At 56.3% G+C, this 17786-nt stretch overlaps 2 protein-coding genes across 5 annotated transcripts in view; both read right to left on the bottom strand.

The window, feature by feature from the left end:
- Window positions 1-4813: 4813 nt before the first annotated feature.
- On the bottom strand, window positions 4814-14224 carry CCDC97 (coiled-coil domain containing 97). Its single transcript, XM_032841759.1, has 5 exons — window positions 13992-14224; window positions 9845-10300; window positions 8081-8359; window positions 7507-7636; window positions 4814-5869 (listed from the first exon to the last, which is right to left on the bottom strand). Exons 1-5 carry the CDS (start codon window positions 14035-14037, stop codon window positions 5749-5751), a joined length of 1032 nt encoding a protein of 343 aa, XP_032697650.1. The 5' UTR covers window positions 14038-14224; the 3' UTR covers window positions 4814-5748.
- A 2154-nt stretch (window positions 14225-16378) lies between these two features.
- The window catches only part of HNRNPUL1 (heterogeneous nuclear ribonucleoprotein U like 1), a 37373-nt gene continuing 35965 nt past the window's right edge, over window positions 16379-17786 (bottom strand). For all 4 annotated transcript variants that reach the window (XM_032841757.1, XM_032841753.1, XM_032841754.1 and 1 more), the window contains exon 15: window positions 16379-17663. In XM_032841757.1, coding sequence (XP_032697648.1) covers window positions 17547-17663 — 117 coding nt within the window. In that variant the 3' untranslated portion in view covers window positions 16379-17546. The remainder of the gene's footprint in view (window positions 17664-17786) is intronic.

The following is a 17786-nucleotide window of genomic DNA, read 5'->3' as shown; positions in this document are numbered from 1 at the left end:
GCTAGAGTTGAGGATCTAGGCATATAACCTCGGCACGGGCACTGCTTCCGGGTCCACCTAGGGCCTGTGGGAATCTGTGGGAACTTGTACTCTGAGGGCGATGGGAGCCCTGTCAGTGTTTGGAGCAGAAGAGGCGTGTGAGTCGACTTCATTGCTCAGAGGGTCCCTCTGGCTGATGGTTGAGTACACTGAATGAGGGTGAGGGGAGCTGCAGGGAGACCATTTGTCCAAGTAAGGAATGCTAGGGGCTTGAGCTAGGGTAGCTCCCTGTTGGCCGCCCTCTTTCTTCCCATCTGCTCTGGTCTTTCCCATGAACTCTCCCCTGCTTCCTCCTTCTCAGCCCCTCCTGTTTCTCCTCTTCGTCCCAGGTTTTGGTGCCCCCTACCCCCCTATGCTCTCTTGCCCTTCCAAGGGCTGGGCCCTGACCTGCTCCTGGCCCAGGGATGGGCCTAGGTGGGGTCACTGTGTAAGGACATGCTGCCACTTTCACCAGCCTCCTGTGTGCAAACTCGCAGGCACGTGGTGACACGGACTGTTGTCCCTGCAGCCCCATGAAAACGCGGCACAGCTACACACAGCTATACACATGTTCACACTCATGACAGAAGTTCAAATATGGACCACGTTGCACAGTCTCGCAGACACGTTCACCTTTCAGAGCCACAGTGGCTACACAGAAACTTGCGACACTAGTCACAGTCCACACATACCGCCACATTACCTATGCACAGCCTGGCCTCAGAGCTTCTACTGGACGTGGCAGAACACAGTCACACGAACATGGCCACTGCAAACCAGGTACAGATTTCAAGAGGGTGCCCCACACAGACACACACCTCCCAGGCTCAGAGCCCCATCAGGAAGTAACACAGAGACTCCTGCTGGGACCCACCAACAGTCACACGAACAGCCTCCGTGAGGACATGCTCACAAACAGGCACAGAGCACACACACACAACCGGACGCGTCCCAGTTCCACCCAGACACACGCCACACGTGGAGACGCACGTCACGATCGCGCAGACTGTGGGCCGGTCGTGCCCACTCAGTCTGACATCTCGTGGCCCCACACGCTGAGGCCTGGGGAGTCCCACGGGGCCCCACAGACAGCAGCTGGCCCTGTCATACCCAGACACGCTGTCACACCCCGGGTCCCAGACGGAGCCATCCCACACACCCAGACACACCCCCAGGGTCGGGGCCCTCACATGCCCAGCCCGTGCCTCGGCCTGGGGACAAGTCCTGGCCGCACACCCCGCGGTCGCCCTTGCCACGCCCTCGTGACACACCCCGCCCACCTGCCCGCCTGGCTGAGTTGGCGCAGAGGCCGCCCAGGAAGGGAAACTTGCGGGCTCAGCACCTTCCTGGACTGCCTGCAGGCGGCCCCTGCCCTGCTACCCAGCACCCCCAGCCCCGCAGGGTGGGGCCAGTCCGGGGGGGGGGGGCGGTGGGGAGGGGAGTCTTGGCCCTAGCCCAGCAACCAGCGCTGAGGCAGGACCCTGGGGTTCAGGGAGACCCGCTCCCCTCCTCCACTCCTGCGGGCTGCCCCGGGAGGGGAGGGAAGTCGTGGGGGGAGCCTGGGTTCCGGCTGGAGCCCCAGCTTCCCGTCCAGCCCCCACGGGGCAGGAAGCAGGGCTGGGGAGGCCAGCTCAGGCCTTCCTGCCGCCTCCCCCCAGAGAGGCCTGGGAGCTGGGTCAGCTGGAAGGAGTGGGGAGAGCAAGGGTGGGGGAGGGGGGGATGAGAGAGAAAGCTCCTTCTGCCCTCAACCTCATGATAGGTGTCTTTTGTGTTTATGTAAAGTTGAACAGGTTCAGGACACGCGCGTGTGTGTGTGTGTGTGTGCGCGCGTGTGTGCACGCACACACGCACGCATGCAGGCTTTATGCAGTGAATTTTATGTGTCCAGCATTAGGGGTTTCTAACACACCAGCGGGTGCCCGCCGGCTATGCTGAGTATGGACAGGTTCTGTCCAAGTGTGTGCCCCTGGCACGTGTCCCCACGGTGTATCTGACCAGAAGCTGGTGTGCTCTCTGGGCTCTGTGACATGAGTCTGTGTGTAGGAGTGGGTCGTACCCGTGGGACGCATGGTGTGTCCGATTATTTTCTCAGCCTCTTTGCTGCTGTTCTCTGTGTAAACTGGTGCCTTCTTCGGTAAGTGTGACTCGAAGTATGGATGTTTTCTGTGCATGTCTGTGTCTGTGAGGGAGGTGTGTTTCTGGGAGCTGTTGTGCTCTGTTTGCTAGCTGAGCTGTGTTTTCAGTGCATGGCAGGGGGCAGTTCCTGGGGTTTCTGTGTCTGTGGGCGACTTGTTTCTGGGGAAGGCTTGTGAGTGGTGTGTGCCTCACTGGTATTCTGAGCACGTTGTGCCTGTGGGGTGTGTCTGAAACACGTTTGCTGTCATCCTCCTCATGTGTTTGTGTGTGTGTCCATTCAGAGACTGGTGTCCTCAGTTCTAGGAGCAGATGGTGTTTGCATTTTCGTGCCCCACATGTGGGCTGGTGACTTCGGTGTGAGCTCTTGTGTTGGTCACTTTTTGGCATCACGAGATCTTCGAGGTGTTTTGAGTTTTCAGCTGGGTAGCGGTGTGTTCTGCAGGTCTGCATTTTGTGCTGGCGTTTCCAGGGCAGGAGGGGCATGGTGTGTCCCCAGGGAAGCCACCGGCATTCCGAGCGACACGCCCAGTGGCCTCTGTGCTGAGTGGAGGCTGTGTCTGCGGTGTGTCCCCTTGCCGGCTGGTGCCACGCTGGCTCGGGGCTGGCTGTGGCGGGCGGGCAGGGCAGGGGCTGTGGTGGGCACTGGACCTGCGCCCGGACCTCAGTATAAATATCCCAGCTGCCGGCGGCTGTGTTTACTCGGCCCCAGCCCGGGGGCGGTGGCGGCGGCCGGGCAGGTCCTGGGGGTGGGGGTGACCAGGCCACAGCACAGACACTTCCTTCTGGCCAGACAGGCCACAGCCTCAATGCCCCTTCCCGCCCCTTTTCTGGATGGGATTGTGGTGGTGACCCCTCCTCCTGGGCTCCCAGGGGCCACCAGTGACCCTCTGACCTGGACGTCCTCACTGGGCTTCCCAGGGTCTGGGAAACAGAGAAGAGGGGCTAGCCGATGGGGTGAGGGGCAGGCCAGGGGCTGCAGGGAGGGAGATGGGGTGGAGACTCCGGGAGGAAGGCACAGGAATGGTCACCACTGCTCAGAGACCTGGTGTGTTGGGATGGGCAGGAGGCAAGCAAGAGGGGTGGCTGAGTTCCTGGGCAGGACTGCTTGGGGGAAGAGCGGAGGGCTGAGAAGGGAGGTGGGAAGTGATGGAAGATTCAGGCAGCTAGAGGCACAGAGGCACAAGAGGCAAAGCAGAGGAGGGAGAGAGGGAAAGGGACAGGAGATGCAGGGGGGTCAGATGGGGTGCGGGTAGCAGCCAGCAAGGCTGATCAGGAGGAGAGACGGGGTGGGGGCCGGATGCCCACGAAGGGGCTCTCCCCCAGTGGGCCCTCCCTCCCTGACTCAGCCTCTCCGTCAGCCCTGACCCGCCTTGGGCCAGACACCCCCCCACCCCACCCCAGGGCACCTCCAGGTCGTAGCCGCGGGGGCTGTGTCGGGGGTGTGTCTCCCGCAGTCCCTCTCGACTGGCCCCACCTCTGTCTCCGCGCAGAGGCTCCCGTCTCCGCCATCTGACTAACCCTAATTCTGACTCAGCTGCTGCTGTCTCTCATCACTTTATTATGTAACAAATCTACGTCCCGCAAAGTATATCACAAACAACATTGATGATCGAGTGGCAGCCCGACGAGAGTGGCGCACAGCATGCAGGGGGATCCCTGCCTTGGAAGAGCTCTCCGGGCCTGCGGGGGCGCACACAGACCCGGGGGCCAACACCGTTCATCCCCTGGCTCTCTGAGGGCACGGTCCTGGGCTTCCCCGGGAGCCAGGGAAGCAGTGTGGGCGGCACGAGCTGCACAGGAGCGATGGTTCTGGTCCAGGCGCCGACTTCCATGCCCCAGACACGGTTCCAAGCCCATGTGCAGGGAGAGGCTCCCCTGGAGCTTAGTTGCTGGTATCACACTTGACAGCTGCCTTTTGCTTGGTCTTCCTGAGGAAGTCCGTGCATCTGTCTGCTCTGGGTGGCCCTGACCTGATGGCTGACATGCAGCCCAGGAGGACGGTATGCAGGACCTGTGAGGTTCTAGACCTGGGTTTTATTTTCACCGGCTGTGCGGCTTGGAGCAACTCATGTCTCCCTTCTGGCCTCCCCTGACTCACCTACGGAGTGGAGGCGAGTCCCCAGTTCTCTGGGTTGTCTGGAGGATTCCGTGTGGCACCAGGCCCGGCAAAGGACAAGACTGCTCAGGAACAGGAAGCTCCCATATTGAACAGTCTCTCGGTGTGAAATGTCCCTCAGCCTCCAGGCCAGTTCTCACTTTCTGTGTCTGGCTCTAGTCCTGTCTGACCCAGAGGGCAGAGCTGAGGCCCAGGGGTCAAAAGCTGTGGCCCCAGGATCTCCCTCTTACTCTGGGCCATGTGCCTGAGGAAGTGGTTTTGAGGATCCTTCAGGCTTGGCTATGGTGGGGTGCCATCATTCTGTCTCCCAGGAGTGAGGGGTCCCCAGGCCCCACTCTCTGACCCCTGGCCCACAGCCCTCCCCAAGCAGTTGAGCCCTTCTCCGTATGCTTGTCTACTAGGGGAGCAGGAGCCGGGTGTGGGGGCATGGGAAGGCAGGACGCCTGGGTTCCCACAGGCCAGTGGCTGAGTCACCGGGAGGCCATCTGGCTCCCATTAGCCTGGGGCGGCAGGGGGCTCTGTGGGGCGGGCCCTGTGGCCAGCTGGGGGGCAGGGACGCTGGGGCAGGCTGTGTGTGGGATGACTCAGGACCCATGATAACAGCCTGTACGTATTTGGGGAGTGTAAACAAGAGATGGAGAAGGAGGCAGAAGAAGGGAAGGAAGGAACGTTGCGGCTGGGGAAAGAGAGGGGCCAGTGGGGCTGAGAGGGGAGAGCCCCCGTTCCCATGCCCCCTCCTGCCACACCCAAGCCAGCAGGCCCATGGCCCTGGTGCTGCCCCTGCGCCCCCCTCCCAAGTCTGGGTCCTGAGGGAGAGGTGACAGCTGGTAGCCAGCCCAGCGAGGCCGCCTTCCTCGGCATCGGCAGCGAGGCCGGTGGGGTGGGGGATGACAAAGAAACCAGAAAAAGAAAGGCTGAGGGGCAGACGGAGGGCCAGAGGCAGCATGGAGGCCGAGATGGGAGCGGACAGGTGGGAAAAACCAGAGGCCTAGAGGGGGGCTGAAGGAGATAGGAATGAACCGGGAGCAAGGAGGCATGAGCTGCATCAGCACAGAGGGGGAGAAATGGGCAGAGGCCAGGGTGAAGCCAGGGGCTCACCTGGACCCCATTGGGCATTGATGTCCACTTGGTGGGCACCAGCTACAAAGGGCCTGATGGCCTCAGTCAAGGGGAGGTGTTCAGCCTGGGCCCTGTCATGGGGACAAAGGCACAGGGACAGGGAAGGGGATGGAGAAAGGCAGAGAGGAAAGACGGTGAGGTGCAGAAAGAGGGAGAGGGATGCAGAAAGCAAGAGACAGAAATGCAGGGAGAAAAAGCGAGTGAGCCAGAGAGACAGCGAGAGACCAAGGTGGAGCTGGGCGGGGGGCAAGGTGGGGAACCCCGCACGCAGAGGGGGCAGGGAATCGGTGGGGATGGCACCAGAGCCAGCGAGGCTGTCCCCTAGACGGAGTCACGGGCGGGGTGGGCGGCCACAGCCATCAGTCCCCATCCAGCTCTGGGCTGGGCGCATCCTCTGGCTCCTCCTCGTCAAAGTACCTCTCCTCCTCATCCCGCGCCACGATGTCCAGGTTGTCGAAGTCGGGGTTGTCGTCCACGGTGCTGCAGGGGGAGGGGGCTGTCAGGGGCTGGCTCTGTGGGCCCGGCCTCGCTGCTTCTCACCCTTCAGAGGAGCGGGGCTCCCCAGGTCAAAGGCCACATGCTGGCAGCTGTCAGTGGGAGCTGCCCCCCGGTGGAGAGGGCCAGGCATGGAACCTCTCAGGGTTTCAAAGGGCAACATTTTCCAAAGCAGAGATTTTACATGAAAACTTATGGTTTCTCTCAAAAAGCTGGAAGATGTGGGGATGGGAGGACCCTCATTCCCCAAAGAGTGGTTCTCAAACAGGAAGATCCTGGCCCTCAGGGGACAAGTGGGGACAACTAGAGATGTTTTGGGTGTCTCAAGTGGGGTCTCCTACTGGCACTGAGTGGCTCGATACCAGGGATGCCTCTACTACCACGCATAGGCTGACGCTCCACATGAAGAACAATCGGGCCCGAAACGTCAGCAGTGCCGAGAAGTGTCTGCCTTGAGGTGACAAGTGATCCTAAACTGTCGGGAGGACACTTGCAACTGGTGTTCCCCCTACTGGGAACACTCTGAGCCCAGATACTCATGCTGTCTGCCCTGTCCCCCCACACTCTGCATGTCTTTGCTGAGACGTCACCTGCTCAAGAGCCTTTCCTGGCCACCTCGTCCCAACCCCCCTACCCCTAGACCCTGCCTTAATTTTATGGCCCGTAGCACCAGATGCTACATACTTCTTTTGCTCCCTCATTAGAGTGGGACTCCCATCAGGGCAAGGAACCCTTTCATTGGCTTTGGTCACTCTGTTGTCCCCAGAGTCTGGACACAGCAGGTGCCCGGCACATGGTGGTTGAATACAGAGGAGGGACCCACTGGCCCCGCTGCTCAGCAGCTGCCCTCCAGGGGGGATGGGCTTTGGTCCCTCTGCAACCCTAATCCTCACGCTAGGCCCAATTTCCTCATGGGCACCTGGCTTTCTGGGGGCTCCCCACGGCCCAGGGACTCTGCACCCTGCTTTGAAAGGTGCAAAGCCAGCTGGAAGGTGGATAGCCAGACTCGCCTCCGGAGCCGGGTGGTCCTAGCTCAGGTTGGCGGTGCCCCCTACTCAACTGGTGAGGGTTGGTTTGTTCGTGTGTCACTGGGGCTGGGTCTGAAGCCAGGCCCTCGGCTTGCACACCTTCCAGGCCAGACTGCCTCGGCCTTTTATCTCTGATTCTCATTCTTCATTCTTCTGTGTCCTTGCCTTCCCAGAGCAGCGGCTGTGTCTCGCCCCGAGGTCACGGTGGAGACAGCAAGCAGACTGCTGCACGGCCACCACAGACCCCTCCATGCTAGGCATCAACCCTGCCAGCGGTTACCTATTGCATGGAGGAGGTGTGGGGGCATGAGGAAGAAGCTGGCGTGCCTGGGGAAACCTGGAGGGCTTGCCGCGGTGGCATCCTACCAGGCCACCACCACTCACCCAAACAGAAATACGTCAGTTTTTTTTTTTGAGCACTGACCATCAGCTCTGCTCAGTCCCTTCTTCAGGTGAGGGGACTGATACTGAGAGATGGACAAAGCTAGTCCAAGGCACACACTCATCTTGGGTTCTTCTGAGACCCTTATGCCACCTGAGCTGGGCCGAAGGCTGTGGGGTGCTGGGCTGGGGGCGGGGCGGGGCCGGGGTCACCTGTAGTCAAAGTCCCCGTCCTTGCCGTCTAGGAAGCGCTGGTGCATCCGGCTGGTGAACTCTTCCCGCAGGATCAGCCTCTCTTCCGAGTCGGGTACCCAGGACTCCGAGTCTTTGCTGGGGCTCTGGTCTGTAGGGGTGGACACCACAGCGGGGTCGGAGGGGTGGGTAGGTGTGAGTGGTACACTCGGGGAGGGGCTGAACGCACGGCCACAGAGAGCTGCCTCCTCTGTGCTGGTGGCACTGCGAACACAGTGGTGACCAAGACAACCCTGGTCCTGCCCTCCGGGCCATATGCCAAACACGCAATGACAATACAGTGCTCTGGAAGTTGGAGAACAGGGTCAGGAGCTGATACCTGGAGGGTGGCGAAGGGAAGGCATTCTTGGCAGAGAGAATGGCATGAGCAGGGGCCTGCAGGAAGCGACTGCTGCATGCCTTTGAGGAGTGGGGGACAGAGATGCTGGAAGGACTGGGAAGAGCCTGGGCACTCAGGGCAGGCAGGGGAGGGATGTGAGGTCTGCTCTTACAGGTCAGAGGCCCAGGCTGGGAGCCCCCTGGTACCGGCCCTCACCTTCCTCATCATTGTCCTCCTCCTCTTCCTCCTCCTCCAGGCAGGCCTCCTCCTCCTCCTGCTGCTGGAGCAGCCGCTGCTGCAGCTCCCGCTCCTGGTAGGACTGGAGCAGGAGGTCAGAGAGCGGGCAGGCAGGGGTGCCGAGGGCGCCTGGCTTGGGCGGCTGGTGGGCCGGGGCGCGGGCACTGAGCTCCTCCTGGGTTAGGTACTGCCCAATGTACTGCTCATACAACAGTGGGGCCCGGAACCGCATCTGCTCGTCACTGAAGTACTCACCGCCTGCATGGAGACAGGGAGCACCCGGGCTCAGGGGTCTGGGTATGGGCTGAGCCTGTCTGGACAGATGCATGTCCACAACCGTGCTTGTAGGAAGCCATGCACACACAAGGGCAAGCGTGGCATGCACACTGAGACAGGTGGGAGAGCACGCAGAGACCTGAGGTCACGTGGCCACGAGTATGCACGCGTGCATCTGAGTGTGTGTGAGTCATCAGCCCCGGATCTGCACGTGTGCTCCTCTGTGTGTGCACACTCAGCCGTGGCCAACCTGGCCCCACCTATTGCCGTGCCTGGTTACACAGGTGTGCACACCCTCCTGTGTGTGTGTCTAGGAGTGTCTCCGAGTCAGCGTGCAGGAGGCCATAGGCAGGGGTCCTGTACACCAGAGCCAGGATGCAGATGACGTGTGGCTGTCTGTGTACACAGCTGCATGTGCCAGATCGGGGGGCCCCTGGTAGCCTTCCAGACCCCACATCTCCCCTCTCCCCAGAGTGCTCTCCCCTGCAGCCATCCCTTGGGTGGGCTCGGCTTTCCCACCACCCACTTCCCGTCTCCCCCAGCTGCCTGTTCCTGCAGGTTGCTCTGTCCCTCAGAAAATCATTAAGCCTGCCCAGTCCCTCCCACACACTGGCCCCAGCCCTGCCTTCAGAGCCCAGGGTGAGAATCTGCCCAGAATCTCGGCCTCTGCAGCACTGGGGTCTGTGGCCATCCCTGTCCTGCCCCCTCTCTTACCCATCTCTCTGTTTCTGGTATTTCCCACCATATTCTGTTTCTCTCCCTTTGTTTCCCTGGTTCTGTTTCTATCGCTCTGCCTCCACCCACCTGTTCCTCCTGGGTTCCATATCTGTCACCTCACCCCCCATTCATTCATCCCTCCTCCCTCCCACCTCCTTCACTCCCTGTCGCTGCACCGCACCCTCTCCATCTCCCTGGTTCTAGGGCCTTTCTTCACGGTAACCAGAATCTTCACTCCCTCTCTGCCTCATTTGCTTTCATCCTTCCACTTTAGTTCTGGTGTCTTTGGTGACAAAGATGCTTATAATGATACTGTGGTCAAGAAGGTATTGTGCCTTTCACAGGCGTGCCTTGTTTCAGAGGGCCTTTGTGTCCCCAGGGTCAGAGAGAAACTCCCCTGAGTTTCCTCAGTGCCTCTGAGTATGGTGTGAGAAAGGGAATCTCATTTTCCTGATGGGTAACCACTGACCACAGGGCTGGGTTCTGTGTCTGCGGCCCACTGACCTGAAATCGCACTTGCGTCATCTACTGAATTCTGACCCTTCTCACTGCTGGTCCCATTCTCTTCCCTGGGTTCCTTTCTGTCTCTACCTATCTTGCCTCATGGCTTCACATTTCTGTTTCAACCTCCGTGTGTCCCTCTCTCAAAACTCATCTCAAGACCTCTGTCCATGTCTCCACTCTTGCATCCTAGTTCCTTACTTCCTCTGCCTCAGTCTCCCTGCCCGCCCAGCCCTCCTGTCCCCACACCTTGGATGAGCTCACGCAGGGCAGCGTAGCGCCGGTTACGCAGGCGGGTACGCAGGGTGCGGGGTCGGGTACTGCCCTGCCGGGCCACCTCAGCACAGTAGAAGTCTGCACGATGGTCGCCGCGCAAGTGGCCAAAGCAGGCCAGGTGCTCCTCGCGGAGGCCCGTGCGGAAGCGCTCCAGGAACACCAGCGGCTTCTCATGGTATAGCTGGCTCAGGATGACCACCTTCTCCCGCTCGGTGAGGTCAGGCTCGCCCTGCTGCTGGCTGCACACTGGTAGGCGGCTGGCGGCCACAGCACGCAGCATGGCACTCACCGCCGCGTTCTCAGGCCCAGGGGGGTCATCATCCGGGGCCCTTGGTGGTCCCTCTGCGGCTTCCACCTTGTCCTGGGGTTTGGGTGGGACCAGCGTCCAGCTCGGCTCTCCCCAATGCCCAGAACCAGGCTGTGTGCAGTCTGTGGGGGGAGGAGAGATGTGTCAGTCCTGGAATGGGAGTGCGAGGAGGTGGAGTGGGTGGAAAAGACTTGTCTTATATTTACTGAGCACCTACTACGTTCTGGGCACTGTTCTAGGTCTCAAAGATACCAGACTAAGCACAAAGTTGACATTTTAGTGGGGGACACAGACCATGAAAAGCATAATTATTGAAAACACACAATGTGTTAGCAAATGTACAGTCTGTTGGGTGGTTCCAAGAGTTTTGTAGAAAAATGAAGAGGGAGGGAGGCGAGAATGGGGTCAGTGGGGGGCAGGCTGCAATTTAATTAAATTTATTTATTTGAGATAAAGCAGTGAGGGGCAGATGGGGAGGGAGACAGGGAGAAAGAATCTGAAGGAGACTCAGTGCAGAGCACAAGCCAGATACGGGGTTTGATCCCATGATCACAAAATCATGACATAAGCTGAAATCAAGAGTCAGATGCTTAACTGACAGCCACTCAGATGCCCCAGGCTGCAATTTTAAATGGGACAGTCAGAGAAGACCTTGCCAAAAAAGTGACATTTCGGTAGAGACCTGAGGTAGTGAGGGACTGAGCTGTGACATTTTGGGGGGAAGAGAGTTCTGTGGAAAAGGGAATAGCCAGTGCAAAGACCCTGAGGCAGGAGCATGCTTGGTATATTTACCTCATTTACCATTTACCTCATTCACTGACTCACACAATTCTTTGCCTTTTCATTTGTTCACAAAATCACTAACACATCCACTAAACTGTTCATTCCCTCTCTTTCTATCCTACTCATTCACACACTCACCCAACCATTCTTCAGCAACTCTAAATGTGTGCGAGGCCCCGGCTGGGCTGTGCTGAGGATCCACGGGAGCAAGTGAGCCAGCCCAACGCCTGCCCTCAGAGAATAGTCAGGGTGATGGGGGAGCCAGGACAGTCAAAGACAACACGGGAGGTAATAACAGGCAAGCTGCGTGCCAGGCAAACCTTGTTGAGAGCTGTCTCTCAAAAGGTGTGGTAAGTGGAGCGAGGCTGAGCAGGCAGGAAATAAAAGAAGACAGAAAGTACAGGCAAGTCCTTTGGGCAGCTTGGCTGGGACAGGGAAGAAGGAGGGGGTGAGGGTTGTAATCACTGAGACCAGAGAAGACGGAGTTGGACCAGTGCAGGGGCTGTGCAGGAAGGCACAGGAAGGGGTGGTGGTTAGAAAGATGTTCAGGAGGCTGAGGAGACAAGCCATGGGGCTTTGGGCTGGGAGACAAGGGATGCATCCAGTTCAGGTCTGGGGACTAGTGAGATTGTCCTTGAGACAGTCATGGAAAAGGAGAAGATCTGGGGCTGGGGGGAAATGCTGAGGCCAGTTTGGGACATGGAAGGTAGGTTGGGCCCAAGGGATATCCACAGGGAACATCTAAAAGACTCCAGGTCTGTGGGGCTGGAGACTTCTCAGGAGGAAAGCGTAGGGCTGGGGACAAAGCTACAGAGTCAGCATTGCCAAGACAGGAACCAAAGCCGAAGGAAATGAGAGGTGTCTTGGTGGGGGGGCAAGGCGAGTGTGTGAGGGTTGAGGAGTGGGCTAGGAAAGAGCCCCAACTGGCTGGGGAGAAGCCATGCCTATGACAGAGGCCACGATACAAAATCGGCCGCTGAAAGACAGCCACGCTTTAATTCCTGGAGCCTGTGTGGTTGCAAAAAATGGGTCTCTGCAGATGTGAAGTTAGGGATCTTGGGACAGGGGGATTATCTTGGATTGTCCAGGTGGGTCACAATGAGGGTCCATAACAGAGAGTCCAACGGAGATTGGACATACACAGAAGAGAAGGCCACGGGAGTGATGTGGCCACAAGCAAAGAACGTCAGGAGCCACCAGAAGCTGGAAGAGCCTCTGAGGGAGCCTCCACGGTCCTGCTACCACCCTGATTTCAGCCTTGTGGTACCAATTTCAGACCTCTGGACTTCAAAACTGTGAGAGAATAAATTTCTCTTGTTTTAAGCCCCCCAGCTTGTTGTCATCTGCTGCAGCAGCCATAGAAAACTGACAGAGACTGAGCGGGAGGAGCCTGAGAGAGAGGAAGGGAAAGGGAAGAGTGGTGTCACAGAAACCAAGGGCGTGCGCCTGGGTGGCTCAGTATGTTAAGTGTCCCGCTCTTGGTTTCAGCTCAGGTCATGATCTCATGGCACTTGGAATGGAGCCTGGAGTCGGGTTATGGGCTCCTTTATCAATGGGGAGTCTGCTTGAAGATTCTCTCCCTCTGTTCCTCCCCCCACTCTCTCCTTTCTCTCTAAAATAAATAAATCTTAAAAAAAAAAAAAAAAGAAAAAAGAAGGTAAGGGACAACTTTCAAGAAGGTTGGAGGGGTCAATGGCATTGAATTCTCCAAGGAGCCTAGTAAGAGAAAAGCTGAATGGGGTGACTCCATTTAACTACAGGGGGGAGAGGCCACTGGCAACCTTGATCAGAGAAGTTTCTGGAGGTAAAAGCAGGACTGCAAATGGGTGGGAGGTGAAGAAAGGGAGGCAGGTGTGCATGACAATTTGGAGAAGATACCTGACATGGAACCAAGAGATAGATTTTCTTTTTATTTTATTTTATCTTATTTTAACAAAGATTTTATTTATTCATTTGACAGAGATCACAAGCAGGCACAGAGGTAGGAAAAGAGAGAGGAAGGAAAGCAATTCCCACAGCAATGCCAATAAATTCTAGCCTCACAATTCTTTTTTTTTTTTAAGATTTTATTTATTTATTTGACACAGAGAGATCACAAATAGGCAGAGAGGCAGGCAGAGAGAGAGGAGGAAGCAGGCCCCCTGCTGAGCAGAGAGGGCCCGATGTGGGGCTGGATCCCAGGACCCTGAGATCATGACCTGAGCCGAAGGCAGAGGCTTAACCCACTGAGCCACCCAGGCGCCCTAGATTTTCTTTTTAGATTAAAACAGTTTTTTAAATGGAAAATTTCCAACATGCACAGATTTAGAGAATAGGATGAAATGCCCACCCCACCCCATATACCACCATCCAGCTTCAACAATGACCAATTCTTGGCCAGGGACGTTTCAGCCAGCCTCCCAACCACACCTCGCCCCTCCTGGGACGACTCTGAAGCAGCGGGATGAAATTTCAAGAGAAGCTAAAAATGATAGCGTTTTAGATACTGATGGGAAGGCATCGGGGGGAAATAAATAGACTGAAAATGCAAAGGAGAGAGATGGAGGGAGCACAGAAACAGATTAAGGACTCGAGGAGGCCGATGGCACTGTGGCCTTTTGGGGAAAGGGGAATGAGAATGAAATGCGGGAGCTGTAAATCTGGACTAGGCAGAGTTTGCGTGGGACAGGAGGAAGGTCAGCCTTGGGCAAGGGAAGTGTCAGTGCCATGCAGGGCGGTAACTGAGAAGCAGGGTTGACCGAGACTCAGACGGGACAGGGCGCTGGTTTCTGGTGACCTGAGAGTTAGCCTGGCATTGGGGAAAGGCTGGCCTAGAACTTGGAGGGGCTTAATTTAGGGCGAGGAGACGGGGTAAAGGACTGCAGCTCGCAACAAGAGGCATTAATCTGGACAAAGTGGCAAAGTGGGCTGGTAAACCCGAGGGCTGCTGTGTCCCCCTGTAAAGAGTCCTCCTGCGCGCCCACGGGGAATCATTTCCCAAAGACACCGCAGCCCCACCCTCCCACCGCCTCTGCGCGGCCAGGACCTCACCTTCATCAGGTTCCCTGGCCGCCGCTGCGGTCGCCACGGCCTCCATCCTGATTCCTAATTAGTTAGCCCCCGCGGTAGGCTCCGCACGCTAATCCCGGCCCCAGGCCCTGAGCGGCCACTTCCGGCTGGGCACACTCTGTGGGACCCCGTGCTCCGCCAAACCCGAAACAACAGTTCCGGGGTGAAGGCGGACCTTCCTATGCGCATGCGTGTCCCCCTCAGGTCCCGCCCCCTCGCCGCCGCCGCCGCGAACGGAAAGGGCGTCGGGGTCAGAGGCTCTTCCACGTCCCCCACCCCGCGCCCACCTGTCCTGCCAAGAAATTCAACTCTCAGGATCTGAACCATTGTTCAATACCTCTGGGATGGATAGTTGAATGGTTGATGGGCACCGGCCAGAGCCTTTTGAGGGTTTGTGCTCTGGTTTAAACTCCAATCCATTCCCTTTTCCTTCACCACCTCAAAGAATATCTACTAAGCTTTGTTTCTTGCTTCTGTGATCAAAACCAGTCCCCGGCTAGCATGAGATGGGTGGTGAGATAAGATAGAATTTCCCACTGTGTTCCAGGACCCTAAGAATTTGCAGATGTGGAGGGGGACAACCCTGGTACCAATCCGCTCTAGGTGATGGGTAGTGACTCACTCAGGTGTTATCAACAAAGCGGACAGACATATCACAAGTGACCACCCTGAGTGGCCTCGACTCTGACGGGGTTGTCTGTCCACCCCAGCCTAGAAGGTCAGGAAGATTTCCTTTTAGGAGGAGAGGACACCCAAGCTGAGACCTAAAAGATGAGCAGGAATTAAAGAGGAAGGTTTCAGGCAGCAGGGCAAGGCAAAGACCCAGAGGGGAAGGCAGGCATGGATATTTCTGGCTACTGCAAGGACTTTGGTGTGGTCAGGGAATAAAAATGTTCTAACTTGGAAGGCCACTGTTGGGCTGCAAAGGATTTGAGAACCTCTTGAATATTAGTGCAAAATTCCATGTGCATGTGCACTTTCTGAAGCAGAGTTGATGGCATTTGGATTGAGATTTGTGACTCCCCCAGAACAAACCACCGATCTGAAGTTCAAAGAGGGAGCAGCAGCAGATGAAGCCAGAGAGGTCACCAGGGGTCAGGCACACAGGGCCTCATAAGCCACACTAAGTAGCTTGAGTTTCTTTATCCTTCGGGTAGCAGGCGGAAAGCATGAAGGTAAGGGGCCAGAAGTAATGGAGATCTGTGAGTATCTGGTGCAATGATCCAGACACTGTGGACCAGAGCAGAGAAATAACTTCCCATTTGCATTGCTGGAGTAAGGGACCTAGAGGCCTATTTGCCACAGCCCATTGGTGGTAACTACATTCAAGAGATTACTCAGAGAGGCCAGCAGAGGGTGCTGTTGCCCAACACGTGCACCAGCAAGGGGACTTTCCACAGAGGTGGAGGCCCTTCCCCTGTGCTCTGAGTGCAGAGGCAGGCACTCTAGGGTCCCATTTAGCCTAACTAGCCACCAATTTTGGCTCCATCTCACATTCAGATGCCTCATTCCTGATCTCAAAACTAGCCAGCCTTCCTCCTCCTCTTGCAGCCTGTGTTCCATTCATGAGGCTCTGAGGTACTTCCTGTAAGGGATGGGGCTCAACTGGCACTCCTGTGCCCCAGCTTGATCCTTTACAAGGGATCAGGAACACCACATATAGGGGAGAGGACACTAGGCTATATGGAGATGCAGACACAAAGTCTTTTAACTTGGCTACTTAAAAAATTGTTCCCTTCTCCAGGAAGACCTCCCTTTACCACAGTCCCTACCCTCAGGCTTTCACAGCTGACCATGTGGTGTCACCATCCGAGGACAAGTCCGTGTTACCTCTGGACTGGGAGACCCATGAGAGCAGAGCTCCGGCCTGCCCTGACCATGCTGGATCCCCAGCACTGTCCAGAGAGAGTGAGGCACAGAACAAGTACGTACCACATAGTGGCTGGATAAAGCAGTTCCTGGAATCCCCACTAGCCTGGATCCAGGAGTGCAGGAAGGACCTGTCCTAAGGCCAGCACCCAAAGCCAGGACCGAGGTGGATGGTCCCCATGATGACCCCCAACAGTACAGCCCTGGTCTCCATCCCATCAGGCCTATCTCACCCTCTGCCCAGGGACCCGCCATGCCTTCTAGTCGCAAATTCCTGGAGATTTGGGGCTGTAAGTGGACCAGAAAGAGCAGGGACCAGAGAACTACTTTAAAATGAACTAGTGGATTTTATACTGAGAGCCCCAGGTTTAAGGGGGGCATCCCCAGCACCAAAAACAGGGCCAGGCAAGACAAAACCCTCAGTAAGTGTTTAATGGATGAGTAAATAACATCCCCTTTGAAAAGGTCCCACCCCAATTAAAGGCCAACTGCAGTAACACTTCAGGGTTTCAAACCCTGCTTCCTTCCTGCTAGGAGGTGCCATGTCATTTATTGAAAGAAAACAAAACAAAGCAAACACATTTCTTAATAAGTGCAGTTTGTTAAAATCCTGTTAAAACATATGGGTCAGCGGGGAGTAAAAATAATCAGAGGATCATTGTAGGAAAAACCTTTAGGTCTGGCACCTGGAAGACCTCTGGAGAGGAGGCGGTGGGAGAAATTTCATGTTCTGAAGGGAAGGAGCCCCGCCCCAACCTCCCCTTCTTCCCTCTCGCCCGGTTAATCCCACCAGAAACTACCAAGACGCCTGGAATAAAAGGTTTCAAGTTCAATAGTCACACTCTCTCCAAATACAAAAAGCAGTTACAATTCAACTCAACACAGAAGCTTGTGTGCAAGGTTATGGGAAACTGAGACATCGTATAAAAAGTTGGGTTAAAGATGATTCTGTGGTTCTGTTTTGTGTGTGTTTTGTTTTGAGGCTGTGGCTCTTCCTCTGTCACCTGAACTCAGCAAAGAAATGGTTATCCTGATGAAATATCAACAGCCACAGTAAAAAGAGAAATTCTAAAAATTAAAAAAAAAAAAAAAAAAAAGAAGCATAATTACCAAAAAATATCTGTCACTGCTTCCTCCCTCCGCATTTTACTTTTTAAACTTGTGGGGTTTTGTGTTGTTTTGTTTTTTTTTTTTAAGTTTTTGATTTTTTTTTTTTTTAAATCCTGAAAAGTAGACAGTAAAACAGCTCCTGGAAGAATGTACAACCAACTGCAAGAGGGTCTGGGAAGCTGAGGGGTTGGAGCAGGGCTGGGAGAGGTGGGCAAAAGGGGCCCTCCCTCAGCCACTGTAGCCTCACTGTATGACCAAGGGGCAGGGGGGAGGTCTTTAGTCAAAAAGGAGGCAGGAAGGAGAAAGAAGACGAAGAGGAAGAGAAAGAAGGTAAGGGGACAAACAGAAAATAAAAGATCATTGTTGCCTGTTTGAATCCAGAAAAAATGCCCGGCCCTGTGTTGGGGAAGAAGCCCCTCAGAGGGGAGGCAGTGGGCTGAAAGGAGGCAGCCCTGGGATGACCCGTCCCCCAGCACCACAGGACCCAGTGTGGGTAGATGAGGAGGCCGAGGTGGGCGCTGGTGGAGGAAGCCGGCAGGGGCCTCCAGAGCACACTGGCTACTGTGTGCTTGTGCCTCCCTGTGTGTTCCCGGAGTAGCTCCCGTAGTCGTAGTTCCCGTAGTATGGTGGCCACTGGCCCTGGTTCTGATAGTACTGGTTCCACTGCTGGGCATACTGGAGAGAGAAACCAAGAGCACCATGTTGTCCTTTCCCATGACCCACATTTGGCTCCTGTCTCAAACCTACTCTCACCCAGGGGAGAGATGAATGCACTGACAATAGCCAACACATGGGTCC

The sequence above is a fragment of the Lontra canadensis genome, unplaced genomic scaffold, assembly GCF_010015895.1.
Source record: "Lontra canadensis isolate GAN:19392208 unplaced genomic scaffold, GSC_riverotter_1.0 scaffold125, whole genome shotgun sequence".
Lineage (NCBI taxonomy): Eukaryota > Metazoa > Chordata > Mammalia > Carnivora > Mustelidae > Lontra > Lontra canadensis.
Note: the sequence above shows the minus strand (reverse complement) of the source record. Positions and strands in the feature narration are given on the sequence as shown.

Excerpts from the sequence above, each read along its gene's own strand:
- CCDC97 (XM_032841759.1), bottom strand. The coding sequence starts at position 14,037 with ATGGAGGCCGTGGCGACCGCAGCGGCGGCCAGGGAACCTGATGAAG. Across the intron at positions 10,301-13,991 it reads GGCCAGGGAACCTGATGAAG|ACTGCACACAGCCTGGTTCT; the intron begins GTGAGGTCCTGG and ends CTCCCCCCACAG. Across the intron at positions 5,870-7,506 it reads GACGGGGACTTTGACTACAG|CACCGTGGACGACAACCCCG; the intron begins GTGACCCCGGCC and ends CTCCCCCTGCAG.